The 20274-nt window shown below is 38.3% G+C and overlaps 1 protein-coding gene across 6 annotated transcripts; it reads right to left on the bottom strand.

Moving 5' to 3' along the window:
- Window positions 1–137: 137 nt before the first annotated feature.
- On the bottom strand, window positions 138–18413 carry LOC115009297 (NLR family CARD domain-containing protein 3-like). Of its 6 annotated transcripts, none has more exons than XM_029433203.1 (12): window positions 18094–18413; window positions 16683–16830; window positions 14245–14349; window positions 13666–13770; window positions 12169–12273; window positions 9700–9804; window positions 6610–6710; window positions 4685–6479; window positions 3972–4145; window positions 2750–2923; window positions 1584–2315; window positions 138–1407 (listed from the first exon to the last, which is right to left on the bottom strand). In XM_029433203.1, exons 2-11 carry the CDS (start codon window positions 16808–16810, stop codon window positions 2027–2029), a joined length of 3081 nt encoding a protein of 1026 aa, XP_029289063.1. In that variant the 5' UTR covers window positions 16811–16830; window positions 18094–18413; the 3' UTR covers window positions 138–1407; window positions 1584–2026. The 6 variants fall into 6 exon arrangements, with proteins under 6 accessions (XP_029289063.1, XP_029289066.1, XP_029289065.1 ...); XM_029433206.1 differs by having other exon boundaries at window positions 4685–6476; XM_029433205.1 differs by having other exon boundaries at window positions 16683–16820.
- Window positions 18414–20274: the final 1861 nt, after the last annotated feature.

Here is a 20274-nt window from a genome sequence, read left to right as displayed (position 1 = left end):
ATGACATCGTTATAATAGTCCCTTTCCCTGTTGTTTCTTCCTTTCCTGCAGTGCATTGTAAACATGCAATGCTTAAAGGGTACGTCTTCAATCAGAGCAGAAACAAACTGAAATAAAAAACAATAACATGCAGAAAATAAAAAAGCACAATAGTAAGTATTCATTTATTTTAAAAAGCAAGAGCAGAAAGATATAAGATACAAAAGAAGTGGAGTCTACTCGTTCTCAAGAACGTGTAGAATTATTTTTTACGTTTAGATAAGATTACACTTTATTACAAGTACAAGAAAAGGAAATGTTTTCTTATCTGCGGGACCAGTGTGTCCGCTGGCTAAAGACGCAACGTGGTGACTTTGCTTCCTGCTGCACGCGACGGACTGAAAAGGTGAACCAGCTACAAGCAACACTTAAAACAGCTGTTTATTCACCCGACCAGAACAAGAGTGATGAACATTTAAATGAGTCTGTTCGAGGGAACCTAAGTGTGCACACTCCAGCATACACCTCTGTGGTGGAGTCCATGCAGTGCAGTCGTCTCACTAACTTACTAAAGAGGGAACGCACTTATTGTACATGTGCCAGAAGATGCTTGTATTGATGAAGGTGATGTATTTACTGTGTGGCCATAATAAGAATAATATGTGAACAAAGTCGTTTTCTTGGACCTTGATGTGAAGTTAAGATTGTTGATGAGCTTTGGGTATTTTAATTTCACACGTGTACACAAAGTACTTTAATTCACCTGATGAGTGCTCTGTGAGTAAATGTAAGCGATGTGATGCAAGTCGCTCTTGGCCTCTTTCATTTCTTCAAAGTATCTCTCAGATGAAGAAGAGTTGGAGACCCCTGGTACAGATCAACAGGCCCTGTACCCCCAGATGGTTGGGTGCCATAAAGTATACGACCCCAATAACCTGTGACTGAGCCCTGGTCCTCTGCCCCCCACTGAGAGAGAGAGACTTGAAACACCTCCTGATAACACTTGCTGTGCCGGCTGGGACGCGTGGGAACAAACACATCTACAATGTGTGCATATAAAAACATTATGAAATTACAAACCATAACAATGGAACATCTTAACACAATGTTCTCATAATGCAGAACACTTACAAACTAAATGATAAAAGTGACCCAAGTTAATTACACCACAAGGCATTTAGCAATATTATCAAATCTTTAGATATGAACTGCTCCATCTTCCACTCGTCTCTCCAGCAGGAGGACCAGTTGATCTGAGCTAATACAAGCTGAGCCTGCAGGTCGGTCCCAGGCAAACAATTACCAATAACTACATTTGATTCTGTGGTGAAGCTCCATAAATATACTTCACACTGTGCAGCTGCTCCTCTTTCACCTTGCTGTCTTCCTCGGGCAGGTTTGTTCACACATCCAGTTTGATGGAGTCCTCTGAAGGACAACAAGAGAAAGAACTCAATAAAAACTTGACTGAAGCTGAGAAACATTAGCAGACAAAAAACAGAAACAGAATTGAAAAGTAGTTTGTGTACGATGAGAGCATCTCATTTTAAGATCAGATGTTCATGTAATATCTGGATGAATGGAGGATATGCTGCAATACTCACATGTTGTGTGTTTCTCAGCTGTGATCAACTCGTTATTAATCCTGTAGAGACGAACACAATCCCAAAAGTTATGTCTCAGGTTTAAATAACAGTTTGTTGTTAGAGTCAGCCCGCTTCAGAGTCCTGACACGAGCCGACTGATGGAACGCTTTACATGGCATCATATCTTCTGTGCAAACACTACAACTGACTGCAGACAGCTCTGAGCCTGCATTACAGGAAGTAACTCGTCTTTAGTCTGGATCCAAAAACCAAACACACTACCTGTCTCACTCTTCTGTGAAATCACAAGTTCCAAAGTTACAACTTGTAACATGTTGCTTGGCTTTGCATTGTCAGCTTGTGTTTTATTGTTAGTGGAAGAATGAAAGAAAAGAAACACCAGATGAAAGAACAGGAGAACCTGCAGGCAATGAGTGAAATCACTGATTAGTTCTGCTAAGCTAGGCTACAAGTGGAAGGTAGAACTGGGGGATTCCCCAACGTGAGTAACACATTAACCCCCCTGTTAGTACAATACTGCTGAACCAGCAGAGACTGAGTCGGACCCTGACTGACCTGAGAGCCTCCAGTCTGCAGTCTGGACTCTCCAGAAGGTCACGCAGCAGCTTCACTGATGAATCCTGCAGCTTCTTGTCCCACAGCTCCAGCTCTCTCAGGAGGGGGGGGTTGGACTTCAGAGCTGAGACCAGAGAAGCCCAGCTGATCTCTGACAGACTGCAGTCCATCAATCTGAATAAAGAAAACATGAATTGGAGTGACGCTGTCATTCTGTTATTGTGCTCATCATAACATCAGCTTCTACTTTATTATCTGTGGAAACACATTGAAATGAAGGAAACAAAGAATTCTTTGTGCTTGAGAAAGTAAACTTCATCAGTGTACACTAATATTAGTTCAGATGACCTTCTGTATACAGATGTGAGCGTTTACCACACGTGAACATAAATGTACTTTAATAACTAACAGTGGACATTTGCTACAGCTGCTTTAACAAACACTCGTCTTCTGTGACTGCACACTCAATTTAGTGCAAGAAAAGTCAAAATATGAACAAAAGGAAAGTTACGACTTTATGATGTAAATTATTTATGAACATAAATTATGTTCAATAATTCATGAAACATGTTGGATCTACAGTAGTACCAGAGAGTCAGTGAACTGACCTGAGAGTCTCCAGTCTGCAGTCTGGACTCTCCAGAAGGTCACGCAGCAGCTTCACTGATGAATCCTGCAGCTTGGTGTACCACAGGTGCAGCTCTCTCAGGAGGGGGGGGTTGGACTTCAGAGCTGAGACCAGAGAAGCCCAGCTGATCTCTGACAGACTGAAGACCTTCAATCTGAATAAAGAAAACATGATGTAACTTCAGAAAACAATGTTGCTGCTTGAGTTAGTTCAAGGTGTAACATTGAATGTGTAAAGGTGTGTATTTTTGAAAAGCCTGAGATCAGACAGACGGTGTTACCACGGGAACAAGAGGAAGCTCCTCTGATAAATGTGTTTCATGTTCTTTACACAATTAGTGGAAAAGTGAAAGATTAAAGAATATTGTTGGAGAAAAACTGTCTTTAACCGATAGATTTCATCAAACTTAACAAAGTGGGGTTTGTTTATGAAACGGGAAGACTCTGAAGAATGTGTAGCAAAGGGAGTAAACCAGCTGAAGGGCCACAGGGGCCCATTGTGGATCTCATGCTTTCAACATGTGGCTCTGATCCTTTCAAACATCTACAAGAATGGTGATGAACGTGGTTTCAGGAGGTCGTTAAGTACGGCACAGATACAGATACTAGGCATGATCTCCAGTGTTATTTATACTATTTTAATTCTGTTATTTATATTATTTTAATTGACTTCACACTCATTTACATCAACACTGATTATTGTGCTGTAAATGCTCTGTCTCATCTTCTACTAAGTTTGATGTTTCTGCTGTGAAGCACTTTGGGCTGTAATTCTTGTATGAAAGGTGCTCTACAAATAAAGCTTATTATTATTATTATTATTATTATTAAGGTTTAATAATCTGTTCAGAGCTGAAGAAGTTTAGAGGTCACTGTCAGCAATGATACAAATGTGTTGGTAATCAAAGCTCAAAGTCTCTGCAGCCTGTTTCTCTCTGTCATCAGATGTTTAACAACCTCCTTCATATCTCTCACACACCTCAGTACTGACATCTTCTTCACTGACTCATGGAGCACAATGTGAGTCTGTGGAAGCTCAACAACTGTCCCGTCAAACATTTACTTTCTCTACTTTACGTCATTCTCCACAATATTCAGACATTTGAAAAATAAAGAAGACAATAATAATAATTACAACGTCTTCACCTGTCTGCAAATTGTGCCAATTATATTTACTACACGAGCTACAGTCAGTGAACTGACCTCAGCGTCTCCAGTCTACAGTTTGGACTCTGCAGTCCAGCAGACAGCAGCTTCACTGCTGAATCCTCCAGTGATCGTATATTCAGGTGCAGCTCTCTCAGGTGGGAGGGGTTGGACTTCAGAGCTGAGGCCACGACTTCACATTCAGTCTCTGAGAGTCCACATCGATAAAGTCTGTCAGGACACATATATTACAAAACGTGTTATTATGAAAGAGGAAACATTAGATTTATTTCATGCATTTGATGACAAAACATTTGCTTGAGTCGTTTAAACTCTTCAGCATAAAACAATCAGGTATTACCTGTGTGTCTGATGTAATGATGAAGAAACTGCTAGAATGTAACAACAACTTCTCTGCATTCACTCAGAACTGTAAAATGTGATGAAACCTCGAGCACCTCTAAAGTCTTTAGTTTGACAAGGTCTGCATGTCGCCTCCATCCCCCAAAGGAATGTAATGAGAGGAAGAAACTGTCAAGTGTAACAATTATTACAAATAAATAGAAATGTGTTCATGAACTTCACAGATAGAAGCTGAAAACACTTGTTTTGCTCTCACAGCGTTTGAAACAGCTCAAGAACATCTGAAACTAAATAATGAAGTAAAAAGTGGATATATTTATTCAATAAAATGAATTTTCTCGTGTATATTTGAAGAACTAAACTTCTAATCTACTCTGATTTATAAAGTTAATCACATCTGGACTTACAAAGCCTTTCTGCAGTTCCTCACAGCTGGAATCAGTCTCCGTCGTCCCTCCTCTGACGTGTTGTACTTCTTCAGGTCCAACTCATCCAGAACCTCCTCTGACATCTGCAGCATGTGAGCCAGAGCTGAGCAGTGGATCTCAGAGAGTTCCTTCTCTGATCTGTTCTCTGACTGCAGGAACTCTTGGATCTCCTGATGTACTGAGTGGTCCTTCATCTCTGTCAGACAGTGGAAGATGTTGATGCTTCTGTCAGGAGAGGTATCTTCACTCCTCATCTCCTTCAGGGTGTTGATGGCTCTCTGGATCATTTGTGGACTGTTGTCTGTCTGACCCAGCAGGCCTCCTAAGAGTCTCTGGTTGGACTCCAGAGAGAGGCCGTGGAGAAAGCGGACAAACAGGTCCAGGTGGCCATTCTTACTTCTGAGGGATTTCTGCATGGCTTCAGACAGGAAGACATCCAGGGATGAGTCATTCTTCCAGTCACTCCCCAGGAAGTTCTTCAGTACCTCTGTGTTCCTCTTGCTGTAACAGTGGAACAGGTAGACTGCAGCCAGAAACTCCTGAATGCTCAGATGAACAAAGCAGTAGACTGTCTTCTGGAAGATCACACTCTCTCTTTTGAAGATCTCTGTACAAACTCCTGAGTAAACCAAGGCCTCCGTGGCATCAAGACCACACTGCTCCAGGTCTTCTTGGTAGAACATGATGTTTCCTTTCTCCAGATGTTCAAACGCCAGCCTCCCCAGCTTCAGAAGAAGTTTCCCGTCAGCCTTCGTCAGCTCCTGTGGACTCGTCTCATGTCCCTCATCATACTTCTGCTTCTTCCTCTTGGTCTGAACCAGCAGGAAGTGTGAGTACATGTCAGTGAGGGTCTGGGGCAGCTCTCCTCTCTGGTCTGTAGTCAACATGTGGTCCAGAACTGTAGCAGTGATCCAGCAGAAGACGGGGATCAGACACATGATGTGGAGGCTCCTGGATGTCTTGATGTGAGAGATGATTCTGCCGGACCGTTCTTCATCACTGAATCTCCTCCTGAAGTACTCCTCCTTCTGGACGTCAGTGAAGCCTCGTACTTCTGTTACCCTGTCCACACGTGCAGGAGGGATCTGATTGGCTGCTGCAGGTCGGGAAGTTATCCAGACGAGAGCCGAGGGAAGCAGATTCCCGCTGATGAGGTTTGTCAACAGCACGTTGACTGATGACTGCTGTGTGACATCAGACACAACCTCATTGTTGTGGAAATCCAGTGGAAGTCTGCTTTCATCCAGGCCGTCAAAGATGAACAAAACGTGACAGACAGCGAGCGTCTCTGCTGTGACCTTCTGTAAGGTTGGATGGAAAACATGGAGCAGCCTGAGAAGACTGTGCTGCTCAGCTTTGATCAAGTTCAGCTCCCTGAAGGAAAGCGGAATCACCAGACTGACATCTTGGTTTTCCAAACCCTCTGCCCAGTCCAGAGTGAACTTCTGCACGGAGAAGGTTTTTCCAATGCCAGCGACGCCGACCGTCAGAGCGACTCTGATGTGTACCTGTTGGTCAGGTGAGGCTTTAAAGATGTCGTGGCACTTGATTGGAGTGTCACGGAGGGTCTTTTTCTTGGAAGCTGTCTCAAGCTGCTTCACCTCATGTTGAGTATTAACCTCTTCACTCAGTCCCTCTGTGATGTAGAGCTCAGTGTAGATCCTGTTGAGGAGGGTTTTACTCACTGTTTCATCACTTCCTTCAGTCACACGTTCACATCTCCTCTTCAGACTGATCCTATGTTCATCTAAAACCTCCTGCAGACCTCTATCTGCTGAAAGAGAAGACACATGTGAGATTAATAAATATATATAACAGATCATAATGTGCTGTACAAACAAATGAAGCAGGAAGAATCCTGTTTTCAGACATGAAGACAGCAGCAGACAGATGTACAGTCTTACTGTGTCCACAGCTGGTAGAGACTGGATCCTTCAGGACGTCCTGACACAAAGCACAGCTGGACCGCTGCTCCTCCACAGAAACAGGAGTTTTGCTCTTCTTTCTGTGGAGATGAACACGTTCTTTATAACACATTACAATAGTGGTGGCTGATGTTCACTGATTGGTACAACCTATTTCTCCAACATGATAATTGTTCCAAAGTGGCAGTTTAGTCCCAGTTATCTAATGTGTTTCTTTACTGTACTCTACTGCAGGGGTGGCCAACCCGCGGCTCTCGAGCCACATGCGGCTCTTTGCCCAGTTTCATGCGGCTCTTCAGTTCATATCGTATTTTATTTGTGTGTGTGTATATGTGTGTATGTGTGCTGTCAGTATGAGAGCATGACAGCACGTCTAATTTTGATGTGGCCCAAGAGCCAATCCCAAAAATGCCTACGATGCAGTGAACCAATCACCTTCGAGGGGGGAAAGACCTATCGTTGAGTAAACACTATCTGACCATCTGAGTTTGATCCTAAAATTGCAGGGAAATAATGCACAGCTAAGCGAAAATATGAAGTGCTATGTCATCTAGACAGACTGAACCTGGATCTGCAGGGAAAGTTAAAAATGCTGCCTGACCTAGTGTGAGAAGTGTATTTGCGTCTGGTAACAAACTGAAACTGTTTAAGACACTTCTTCAAAAGGTAGAGTTAGCGCATTTTCCCTCTCTGCTAAAAGCAAGCGGACAAGCAGAAATGCAACATTGGTTGAAACCCTGCACGAAAACTTTGCGACCCGGTTCCATGATCTACAGCTGAAAAGGTCACAGATTACGTTCCTCGTTGACTGTTTGAAAGCCCCGCTAGTCACGGACGAGGTGGTGGCCGAGTTGGAGATGGTTGAACTGTCTGAGGAAGACCGACTGAAACCTGGTCTGAGGGAAGGGACCCTTGAGTTCTGGAAAACTGTGCCAATGGAAAAATATCCCAATGCCAAGCGGGCTGCGTTCAAGCTACTATCAATGTTTGGGTCAACATACGTCTGTGAGTCGGTGTGTATCTACCCTGAAGCACGTGCAATCAAAGTATCCATATGTTCTGACTGACACACGTGTGAAAGATTTGCTTCGAGTGACCACAACGGAATACAAGCCAGATTTGAGGAGGGTTGTTCAAGGCAAGGAATGTGAGAAGTCCCACTAATTTAAAGAAGCAACATGCAGAGGAAGATAAAACACTTTTTCACATTTCTTTACTGAGAGTTTGTGTGTGAGAGACACAATGTTCATTGTTGATAATAACTGGCTTCTGAATATTGGTAGGAGAGGTTTAATTCAATTTCTGTCAATATTATGGTGTGTGACATTTACAATAAATCTGTCTGAGCAGAGCTGTGTGTGTCTGTCTGTGTGAAGGTGTGTGTGTCTTTGGGAGGGAGAGTCTTTGAGTGTGTGTGTGTGTAATATTTTAGATTTTAAATGTGTCTGTGTGGGAGAGAGGAGGATGAGAGTGAGGGAGCACAAAGAAAGGCTGAGAACAGGGAGAAGAGAAAAGGAGAGGGGGGGCGCATCTATGAGTTTCTTTAATGTATTATATTGAGTTACTTTACTATACTCTACTGTGTTTCTTTACTGTACTCTACTGTGTTTCTTTACTGTACTCTACTGTGTTACTATACTGTACTCTACTGTGTTTCTTTACTGTACTCTACTGTGTTTCTTTACTGTACTCTAATGTGTTACTTTACTATACTATAGTGTGTTTCTTTAATATACTCTACTGTGTTTCTTTACAGTACTCTATTGTGTTTCTTTACTATACTCTACTGAGTTTCTTTACTGTACTCTACTGTGTTACTTTACTATACTCTACTGTGTTTCTTTACTGTACTCTACTGTGTTACTTTACTATACTCTACTGTGTTTCCTTACTTTACTCTACTGTGTTTCTTTACTGTACTCTACTGTGTTTCTTTACTTTACTCTACTGTGTTTCTTTACTGTACTCTACTGTGTTACTTTACTATACTCTACTGTGTTTCTTTACTGTACTCTACTGAGTTTCTTTACTGTACTCTACTGTGTTACTTTACTATACTCTACTGTGTTTCTTTACTTTATTCTACTGTGTTTCTTTACTGTACTCTACTGTGTTACTTTACTATACTCTACTGTGTTTCTTTACTGTACTCTACTGAGTTTCTTTACTGTACTCTACTGTGTTACTTTACTATACTCTACTGTGTTTCTTTACTTGACTCTACTGTGTTTCTTTACTGTACTCTACTGTGTTACTTTACTATACTCTACTGTGTTTCTTTACTGTACTCTACTGAGTTTCTTTACTGTACTCTACTGTGTTACTTTACTATACTCTACTGTGTTTCTTTACTGTACTCTACTGAGTTTCTTTACTGTACTCTACTGAGTTACTTTACTGTACTCTACTGAGTTTCTTTACTGTACTCTACTGTTTTTCTTTACTGTACTCTACTGTGTGACTTTACTGTACTCTACTGTTTTTCTCTTCTGTACTCTGTGTTTCTTTACTATACTCTACAGCATTTCTGTACTGAACTCCACTGTGTTTCTTTACTGTACTCTACTGTGTAACTTTACTATACTATAGTGTTTCTTTACTGTACTCTACTGAGTTTCTTTACTGTACTCTACTGTGTTTCTTTACTATACTCTACTGAGTTTCTTTACTTTACTATACTGCGTTTCTTTACTATACTCTACTGTTTTTCTTTACTGTACTCTACTGTGTTACTTTACTGTACTCTACTGTGTTTCTTTACTATACTCTACTGTGTTTCTTTACTGTACTCTACTGTGTTTCTTTACTATACTCTACTGTGTTTCTTTACTGTACTCTACTGTGTTTCTTTACTGTACTCTACTGTGTTTCTTTACTGTACTCTATTGTGTTTCTTTACTATACTCTACTGAGTTTCTTTACTATACTCTACTGAGTTTCTTTACTATACTCTACTGTGTTCCTTTACTGTACTCTACTGGGCTCATGTAATTATAAAACATTAGATTATCAGAGAACATAAGAACTGAATACTCTTCAGGTCAGTTTACAGTAGAAACAGACTCTTACTTTGTGTCTGAGGGTCCAGGTTCATTCCTGAACTTTATAGGTTTGTCCATAGACCTGTCACTCTTCACAGACAGACAGCTGGGAACTGGAGACACTGCTCTCTGTCTGTGGAAACAAGAAATGTTTATTTCACTGTAATCTACTGTGTTTCTTTACTGTACTCTACTGAGTTTCTTTACTGTACTCTAATGTGTTTCTTTACTATACTCTACTGAGTTTCTTTACTGTACTCAACTGAGTTTCTTTACTGTACTCTACTGTGTTACTTTACTATACTCTACTGTGTTTCTTTACTGTACTCTACTGTGTTACTTTACTATACTCTACTGTGTTTCTTTACTGTACTCTACTGAGTTTCTTTACTGTACTCTACTGTGTTACTTTACTATACTCTACTGTGTTTCTTTACTTTACTCTACTGTGTTTCTTTACTGTACTCTACTGTGTTACTTTACGATACTCTACTGTGTTTCTTTACTGTACTCTACTGAGTTTCTTTACTGTACTCTACTGAGTTACTTTACTGTACTCTACTGAGTTTCTTTACTGTACTCTACTGAGTTACTTTACTGTACTCTACTGTTTTTCTCTTCTGTACTCTACTGTGTTTCTTTACTGTACGCTACTGTGTTTCTTCACTATACTCTACAGCATTTCTGTACTGTACTCCACTGTGTTTCTTTTCTGTACTCTACTGTGTTTCTTTACTATACTCTAGTGTGTTTCTTTACTGTACTTTAGTGTGTTTCTTTACTGTACTCTAGTGTTTGTTTACTGTACTCTACTGTGTTTCTTTACTATACTCTAATGTGTTTCTTTACTTTACTATACTGTGTTCCTTTACTGTACTCTACTGTGTTTCTTTACTGTACTCTACTGTGTTTCTTTACTATACTCTACTGTGTTTCTTTACTGTACTCTACTGAGTTTCTTTACTGTACTGTGTTACTTTATTAAACTCTACTGTGTTTCTTCACTATACTCTAGTGTGTTTCTTTACTGTACTCTACTATGTTTCTTTAGTGTACTCTACTGAGTTTCTTTACTGTACTCTACTGAGTTTCTTTACTGTACTCTACTGTGTTTCTTTACTATACTCTACTGTGTTTCTCTACTGTACTCTACTGTGTTTCTTTACTGTACTCTACTGAGTTTCTTTACTGTACTCTACTGAGTTACTTTACTGTACTCTACCGAGTTTCTTTACTGTACTCTACTGAGTTAATTTACTGTACTCTACTGTTTTTCTTTACTGTACTCTACTGTGTGACTTTACTGTACTCTACTGTTTTTCTCTTCTGTACTCTGTGTTTCTTTACTATACTCTACAGCATTTCTGTACTGAACTCCACTGTGTTTCTTTACTGTACTCTACTGTGTAACTTTACTATACTATAGTGTTTCTTTACTGCACTCTACTGAGTTTCTTTACTGTACTATACTGTGTTACTTTACTATACTCTACTGTGTTTCTTTACTTTACTCTACTGTGTTTCTTTACTGTACTCTACTGTGTTACTTTACTATACTCTACTGTGTTTCTTTACTTTACTCTACTGTGTTTCTTTACTGTACTCTACTGAGTTTCTTTACTGTACTCTACTGAGTTACTTTACTGTACTCTACTGAGTTTCTTTACTGTACTCTACTGTTTTTCTTTACTGTACTCTACTGTGTGACTTTACTGTACTCTACTGTGTTTCTCTTCTGTACTCTACTGTGTTTCTTTACTGTACGCTACTGTGTTTCTTTACTATACTCTACAGCATTTCTGTACTGTACTCCACTGTGTTTCTTTACTGTACTCTACTGTGTAACTTTACTATAATATAGTGTTTCTTTACTGTACTCTACTGAGTTTCTTTACTGTACTGTGTTACTTTACTATACTCTAGTGTGTTTCTTTATTGTACTCTACTGTGTTTCTTTACTATACTCTACTGTGTTTCTTTACTGTACTCTACTGTGTTTCTTTACTATACTCTACTGAGTTTCTTTACTTTACTATACTGTGTTACTTTACTATACTCTACTGAGTTTCTTTACTATACTCTACTGAGTTTCTTTACAATACTCTACTGCGTTTCTTTACTATACTCTACTGTTTTTCTTTACTGTACTCTACTGTGTTACTTTACTGTACTCTACTGTGTTTCTTTACTATACTCTACTGTGTTTCTTTACTGTACTCTACTGTGTTTCTTTACTATACTCTACTGTGTTTCTTTACTGTACTCTACTGTGTTTCTTTACTGTACTCTACTGTGTTTCTTTACTGTACTCTATTGTGTTTCTTTACTATACTCTACTGAGTTTCTTTACTATACTCTACTGAGTTTCTTTACTATACTCTACTGTGTTCCTTTACTGTACTCTACTGGGCTCATGTAATTATAAAACATTAGATTATCAGAGAACATAAGAACTGAATACTCTTCAGGTCAGTTTACAGTAGAAACAGACTCTTACTCTGTGTCTGAGGGTCCAGGTTCATTCCTGAACTTTATAGGTTTGTCCATAGACCTGTCACTCTTCACAGACAGACAGCTGGGAACTGGAGACACTGCTCTCTGTCTGTGGAAACAAGAAATGTTTATTTCACTGTAATCTACTGTGTTTCTTTACTGTACTCTACTGTGTTTCTTTACTATACTCTACTGAGTTTCTTTACTGTACTCTAATGTGTTTCTTTACTATACTCTACTGAGTTTCTTTACAGTACTCAACTGAGTTTCTTTACTGTACTCTACTGTGTTACTTTACTATACTCTACTGTGTTTCTTTACTGTACTCTACTGTGTTATTTTACTATACTCTACTGTGTTTCTTTACTGTACTCTACTGAGTTTCTTTACTGTACTCTACTGTGTTACTTTACTATACTCTACTGTGTTTCTTTACTTTACTCTACTGTGTTTCTTTACTGTACTCTACTGTGTTACTTTACTATACTCTACTGTGTTACTTTACTATACTCTACTGTGTTTCTTTACTGTACTCTACTGTGTTACTTTACTATACTCTACTGTGTTTCTTTACTGTACTCTACTGAGTTTCTTTACTGTACTCTACTGTGTTACTTTACTATACTCTACTGTGTTTCTTTACTTTACTCTACTGTGTTTCTTTACTGTACTCTACTGAGTTTCTTTACTGTACTCTACTGAGTTACTTTACTGTACTCTACTGAGTTTCTTTACTGTACTCTACTGTTTTTCTTTACTGTACTCTACTGTGTGACTTTACTGTACTCTACTGTGTTTCTCTTCTGTACTCTACTGTGTTTCTTTACTGTACGCTACTGTGTTTCTTTACTATACTCTACAGCATTTCTGTACTGTACTCCACTGTGTTTCTTTACTGTACTCTACTGTGTAACTTTACTATAATATAGTGTTTCTTTACTGTACTCTACTGAGTTTCTTTATTGTACTCTACTGTGTTTCTTTACTATACTCTACTGAGTTTCTTTACTTTACTATACTGTGTTACTTTACTATACTCTACTGAGTTTCTTTACTATACTCTACTGAGTTTCTTTACAATACTCTACTGCGTTTCTTTACTATACTCTACTGTTTTTCTTTACTGTACTCTACTGTGTTACTTTACTGTACTCTACTGTGTTTCTTTACTATACTCTACTGTGTTTCTTTACTGTACTCTACTGTGTTTCTTTACTATACTCTACTGTGTTTCTTTACTGTACTCTACTGTGTTTCTTTACTGTACTCTACTGTGTTTCTTTACTGTACTCTATTGTGTTTCTTTACTGTACTCTACTGAGTATCTTTACTATACTCTACTGAGTTTCTTTACTGTACTCTACTGTGTTTCTTTAATGTACTCTACTGTGTTCCTTTACTGTACTCTACTGGGCTCATGTAATTATAAAACATTATATTATCAGAGAACATAAGAACTGAATACTCTTCAGGTCAGTTTACAGTAGAAACAGACTCTTACTTTGTGTCTGAGGGTACAGGTTCATTCCTGAACTTTATAGGTTTGTCCATAGACCTGTCACTCTTCACAGACAGACAGCTGGGGACTGGAGACACTGCTCTCTGTCTGTGGAAACAAGAAATGTTTATTTCACTGTAATCTACTGTGTTTCTTTAATGTACTCTACTGTGTTTCTTTACTATACTCTACTGAGTTTCTTTACTGTACTCTAATGTGTCTCTTTACTATACTCTACTGAGTTTCTTTACTATACTCTACTGAGTTTCTTTACTGTACTCTACTGAGTTTCTTTACTGTACTCTACTGTGTTTCTTTACTATACTCTACTGTGTTTCTTTACTGTACTCTACTGTGTTTCTTTACTGTACTCTATTGTGTTTCTTTACTGTACTCTACTGAGTATCTTTACTATACTCTACTGAGTTTCTTTACTGTACTCTACTGTGTTTCTTTAATGTACTCTACTGTGTTCCTTTACTGTACTCTACTGGGCTCGTGTAATTATAAAACATTAGATTATCAGAGAACATAAGAACTGAATACTCTTCAGGTCAGTTTACAGTAGAAACAGACTCTTACTTTGTGTCTGAGGGTCCAGGTTCATTCCTGAACTTTATAGGTTTGTCCATAGACCTGTCACTCTTCACAGACAGACAGCTGGGAACTGGAGACACTGCTCTCTGTCTGTGGAAACAAGAAATGTTTATTTCACTGTAATCTACTGTGTTTCTTTAATGTACTCTACTGTGTTTCTTTACTATACTCTACTGAGTTTCTTTACTGTACTCTAATGTGTTTCTTTACTATACTCTACTGAGTTTCTTTACTATACTCTACTGAGTTTCTTTACTGTACTCTACTGAGTTTCTTTACTGTACTCTACTGTGTTACTTTACTATACTCTACTGTGTTTCTTTACTGTACTCTACTGAGTTTCTTTACTGTACTCTACTGAGTTACTTTAATGTACTCTACTGTGTTACTTTACTATACTCTACTGTGTTTCTTTACTGTACTCTACTGAGTTTCTTTACTGTACTCTACTGAGTTACTTTAATGTACTCTACTGTTTTTCTTTACTGTACTCTACTGTGTGACTTTACTGTACTCTACTGTTTTTCTCTTCTGTACTCTACTGTGTTTCTTTACTGTACGCTACTGTGTTTCTTTACTATACTCTACAGCATTTCTGTACTGTACTCCCTGTGTTTCTTTACTGTACTCTACTGTGTTTCTTTACTGTACTCTACTGAGTTTCTTTACTTTACTATACTGTGTTACTTTACTATACTCTACTGAGTTTCTTTACTATACTCTACTGAGTTTCTTTACAATACTCTACTGCGTTTCTTTACTATACTCTACTGTTTTTCTCTTCTGTACTCTACTGTGTTTCTTTACTATACTCTACAGCATTTCTGTACTGAACTCCACTGTGTTTCTTTACTGTACTCTACTGTGTAATTTTACTATACTATAGTGTTTCTTTACTGTACTCTACTGAGTTCCTTTACTGTACTCTACTGTGTTTCTTTACTATACTCTACTGAGTTTCTTTACTTTACTATACTGTGTTACTTTACTATACTCTACTGAGTTTCTTTACTATACTCTACTGAGTTTCTTTACAATACTCTACTGCGTTTCTTTACTATACTCTACTGTTTTTCTTTACTGTACTCTACTGTGTTACTTTACTGTACTCTACTGTGTTTCTTTACTATACTCTACTGTGTTTCTTTACTGTACTCTACTGTGTTTCTTTACTATACTCTACTGTGTTTCTTTACTGTACTCTACTGTGTTTCTTTACTGTACTCTATTGTGTTTCTTTACTGTACTCTACTGAGTATCTTTACTATACTCTACTGAGTTTCTTTACTGTACTCTACTGTGTTTCTTTACTGTACTCTACTGTGTTCCTTTACTGTACTCTACTGGGCTCATGTAATTATAAAACATTATATTATCAGAGAACATAAGAACTGAATACTCTTCAGGTCAGTTTACAGTAGAAACAGACTCTTACTTTGTGTCTGAGGGTCCAGGTTCATTCCTGAACTTTATAGGTTTGTCCATAGACCTGTCACTCTTCACAGACAGACCGCTGGGGACTGGAGACACTGCTCTCTGTCTGTGGAAACAAGAAATGTTTATTTCACTGTAATCTACTGTGTTTCTTTACTGTACTCTACTGTGTTTCTTTACTATACTCTACTGAGTTTCTTTACTGTACTCAACTGAGTTTCTTTACTGTACTCTACTGTGTTACTTTACTATACTGTGTTTCTTTACTATACTCTTCTGAGTTTCTTTACTGTACTGTACTGTGTTTCTTTACTATACTCTACTGAGTTTCTTTACTGTACTCTAATGTGATTCTTTACTGTACTCTTCTGAGTTTCTTTACTGTATTCTACTGTGTTACTTTACTATACTCTAGTGTGTTTCTTTAATGTACTCTACTGTGTTTCTTTACTGTATTCTACTGTGTTTCTTTACTGTACTCTACTGAGTTTCTTCACTGTACTCTACTGTGTTTCTTTACTATACTCTAGTGTGTTTCTTTAATGTACTCTACTGTGTTTATTTACTGTATTCTACTGTGTTTCTTTACTGTACTCTACTGAGTTTCTTTACTGTACTCTACTGTGTTACTTTACTGTACTCTACTGAGTTTCTTTACTGTATTCTACTGAGTTTCTTTACTGTACTCTACTGTGTTTCTTTACTGTCCTCTCCTGTGTTTCTTTACTGTACTCTACTGTGTTTCTTTACTGTACTCTACTGCATTTCTTTACTGTACTCTACGGTGTTTCTTTACTATACTCTACTGCATTTCTTTACTATACTCTACGGTGTTTCTTTACTGTACTCTACTGTGTTTCTTTACTGTACTCTACTGTGTTTCTTTACTGTACTCTACTGGGCTCATGTAATTATAAAACATTAGATTATCAGAGAACATAAAAACTGAATCCTCTTCAGGTCAGTTTACAGTAGAAATAGACTCTTACTTTGTGTCTGAGGGTCCAGGTTCATTACTGAACTTTATAGGTTTGTCCATAGACCTGTCACTCTTCAGAGACAGACAGCTGGGGACTGGAGACACTGAGCCGTCCTCCTCATCTTTTAAATCATTCATCTTCTCCAGTCTGAGAGTTACTGTACACCCACACACACACACACACACACACACACACACACACACACACACACACACACACACACACACACACACACACACACACATTATATAAAACATTTTAAAAGAAATGTAGTTAGATTAGTAGAATGTAGTCTTATTTCCAGTAGAAGGACTTTGTTCAACTGAATCCACGTTTCCCTTTATTCATCTGAAGAAGAAGAATCTTCTCATAAAGGAAACTTCATCCTTCAGTTCATCACAAACATCATCTGGAGATACATGTTTAACTGACAGGAAGAACTGAGACCAGAACAATGTTTACCTCTGAGATGTAGTGCAGTACAAGTATAAAGGTGATTTACTCAAGTGTAGTACTTCAGTAAAAGTACTTATTGATATTCTGATTGTGGATCCATTATTTAATAACCAGATTATGATTGTGGCGTCTTTTGAACGCTGGAGATGAATTATTAGGCTAAAAGCTTCAGGTAAAGTAGAGAATATATAACTCCTATCAAAGCAGAAGCTCAGGAATCATCAGCCTCACGTGACTGAACGGAAATGACCAGAAATAAAAGTGTAAATGTAAAAAGTGTTCCTTGCTGACAGACAGACTCTTCGACTCTCTGGATTGAATTGTATCCGTGATCAAAGTAAATGGAGAAATAACTGAAAATAAATGTATTTCTACTAAATGATAAAGTAGTTTGTGCTCCGTTGTGTTGTTTATATCTACAGTTACATGTTTTAACGAGCTGGTAAATAAACAATAAAACACAAAGGTTTAGAGTGGAGCACTTGAGTGTCATGTGATCTGTGTTCCGGTACAAACTGCAGTATAAACTGTGTCTCTGGAGGGAAAAGGCAGAAACTTTCTTCCTGCTCAGATGTCAACACACTCTGCGCATGTCTGCTATCAACCCGGAGTCACTGTCAGCACCGGACACCTTGTTTACAGGAGCACGGCTTTTATTTTGAAACTACTTCCGGGAGTTCCGCCCCGAAACGGACACAAAGTTAATTTGAACTTTTAGAAGGTAAAAAGCAAGAAGAAGAAGTTTAGTGTTGACTGGTTGGAGAAAGAACAAGCATTGATCCGGAGGGTGACGGGTTGTGAGGCTGCTCTCCATCTGGACTGTGCTGCTGTGTGACATGTAGCGATGATGCTCACAAACATTTCATCACATTGGACTCCAGGACTCTGCTTGTTAGAGACACACAGCAGGACACACTAAAGAATGAATGTGTAAAACCCCAGCAGAGCTGCTGTTAACACTCACCCTGTTCTGCTGCTGCGGCTCTGTCGACGAGAAAATGGCGTCTGTCAGTCCGACTTGTTACTTTCACTTTCAATGTCCCTCCCTGTTCACAACTCCTCCTGCGTCATAAACAGCTTTACTGTGTGAATGTGTTCATATACAGGATTATTGTTCCGATGCTCTCGCAGTTACACAGTTCAAGAACATTAGCATTAGTAATGACATCGTTATAATAGTCCCTTTCCCTGTTGTTTCTTCCTTTCCTGCAGTGCATTGTAAACATACAATGCTTAAAGGGTACGTCTTCAATCAGAGCAGAAACAAACTGAAATAAAAAACAATAACATGCAGAAAATAAAAAAGCACAATAGTAAGTATTCATTTATTTTAAAAAGCAAGAGCAGAAAGATATAAGATACAAAAGAAGTGGAAATTATTTTTTACGTTTAGATAAGATTACACTTTATTACAAGTACAAGAAAAGGAAATGTAGTTTAGCATTTAAGCAGAAGTGGAAAATAGCAGTGTGGAATGAATACAACACTATACAGTGGTGGGCCAGCAAGGCCTTCTCTGCTGGCCTAAACATCATCAGAATATAAATTTAATTTTGATATATTTTTTTCCACAAATATGTATTAAATGATTCCCCATAGTCTATTCTCTTCATTTCATAGCTGTCCTCTTGGCTGCGCTGCTTCCAGCCTCAGATGGAGATTTGGAGGGCTGGCCTTTATGTTAGAGTTTTTATCCAATCATATTTCAGCCATCATGTGTTGCCAGGGTCCAAGAGATCTGCCCTGAGGCCTTCAGAAGCAACAGTGCGGGCGCCTGTCGCTTAAAGTGAACGGAGACAAAACTGTGGCAGTTAACCAATCAGATGTCGAGTTGGGGACACCGGGGCCAGCTAGCAGGCGTACGATAACGTCAGCACGTCCACGTCTTTTGATTGGATACGCACTATTGAGAGGCAGAGCTAGCTAAGGACTTATTGGTGGAACTGAAACGCACAGATAAACTGTAAAACAGAGTCATTGAAGTCTTCTTGAGGAAAGAAAGGAGGATGCATTTTGTGTTCAAATAATCAGTTGTTTTGGTAACAAGCATTTAGTTTTTTGACAAATATATAAAATGTTTGATGCTTCTGCAAGAGATGTAGAGATGTGTGTGGGGCACTGGCTCAGCTGTGCAGTAAAAGTACTCAAGGAGACTTGTTGAATTGTTTTGGTTTTCTTTTATTTTCAGTGAATAGTTTATGTGTCTTTATTCTTTATTGTCACGTTTCTTAAATGAAACTGCTTTAGGTGCGACAATGCGCTGTTTAGTGAACACACTTAAAGCTCACATACTATTAGTGGACATAATAAAACTTTGTAGACTAATCCCTTAAAAGCGCCTTTTATTTTAAAGTTTTGACAGTATCCTAGCGATCTTAAAGCTGGTAGTTTAACACACTTTAATTTGGATGTATTGATTATAAATGCTTCGGAAATATTAATATAACTCTGTTGTACTTGACTATGTTAAGGTGATGCAACACCCGGTTATACTGCGTTTCTGTCTAAATGTATAGTTTCTAGAGCCATGGCGTCATAATGATGGTATTAAGAGGGGGAATAATTCAGGTAGGACTGTAGGACATCACTGAAGGTGTGAAATGCACGGCCCGCCACTGACACTATATCACCAAACTAATTATATATGTTGTTTCTAAATATAGGCAATGACAACCATGATGGCCAAAAGTCCCACATTTCCTGACGGCATTAAACTCATCAGACATGTTTAAAATGAAGTGCAACAGCGCCTCCTGTAGGTTAAAGGAGGAACTCCTTTTGGTAATAAAATGCTTATCCCATGTATAACTTTAAACATTTAAAAGCACCGAAATGAACAGATCTTCTGTAAAAGAGTAGAAATAAATGAGGAGAACATGAATGATGTTTTTAATCCTTCAATTCTAATAGAAAAAACCTTCAAATACACACATGTTGAGACATGTACTCAACATAAACAGAGAAACAAGAAGAAGAATACAAATAAATGCATAACAATAATAAGAAATATAAAAATAGAGCTTCAGTAATATGTCATTATAATGAAAAACACTTACGTTCTTCTTCTTTAAAGAGTTCACCATAAAGTTAGAAAGTTATATTAGTTTTTATTGTCTAAAAGTTATCATTTAAGTCTAATATATTC

The sequence above is a fragment of the Cottoperca gobio genome, chromosome 6 (assembly GCF_900634415.1).
Source record: "Cottoperca gobio chromosome 6, fCotGob3.1, whole genome shotgun sequence".
In the NCBI taxonomy this organism is placed as follows: Eukaryota; Metazoa; Chordata; class Actinopteri; order Perciformes; family Bovichtidae; genus Cottoperca; species Cottoperca gobio.
This window is presented reverse-complemented; position numbering and strand designations above follow the sequence as displayed.

Excerpts from the sequence above, each read along its gene's own strand:
- LOC115009297 (XM_029433203.1), bottom strand. The coding sequence starts at position 16,810 with ATGAATGATTTAAAAGATGAGGAGGACGGCTCAGTGTCTCCAGTCCCC. Across the intron at positions 6,711-9,699 it reads CCTGGACCCTCAGACACAAA|AAAGAAGAGCAAAACTCCTG; the intron begins GTAAGAGTCTGT and ends TCATCTCCACAG. Across the intron at positions 2,924-3,971 it reads TGTAGACTGGAGACGCTGAG|ATTGAAGGTCTTCAGTCTGT; the intron begins GTCAGTTCACTG and ends TTCTTTATTCAG.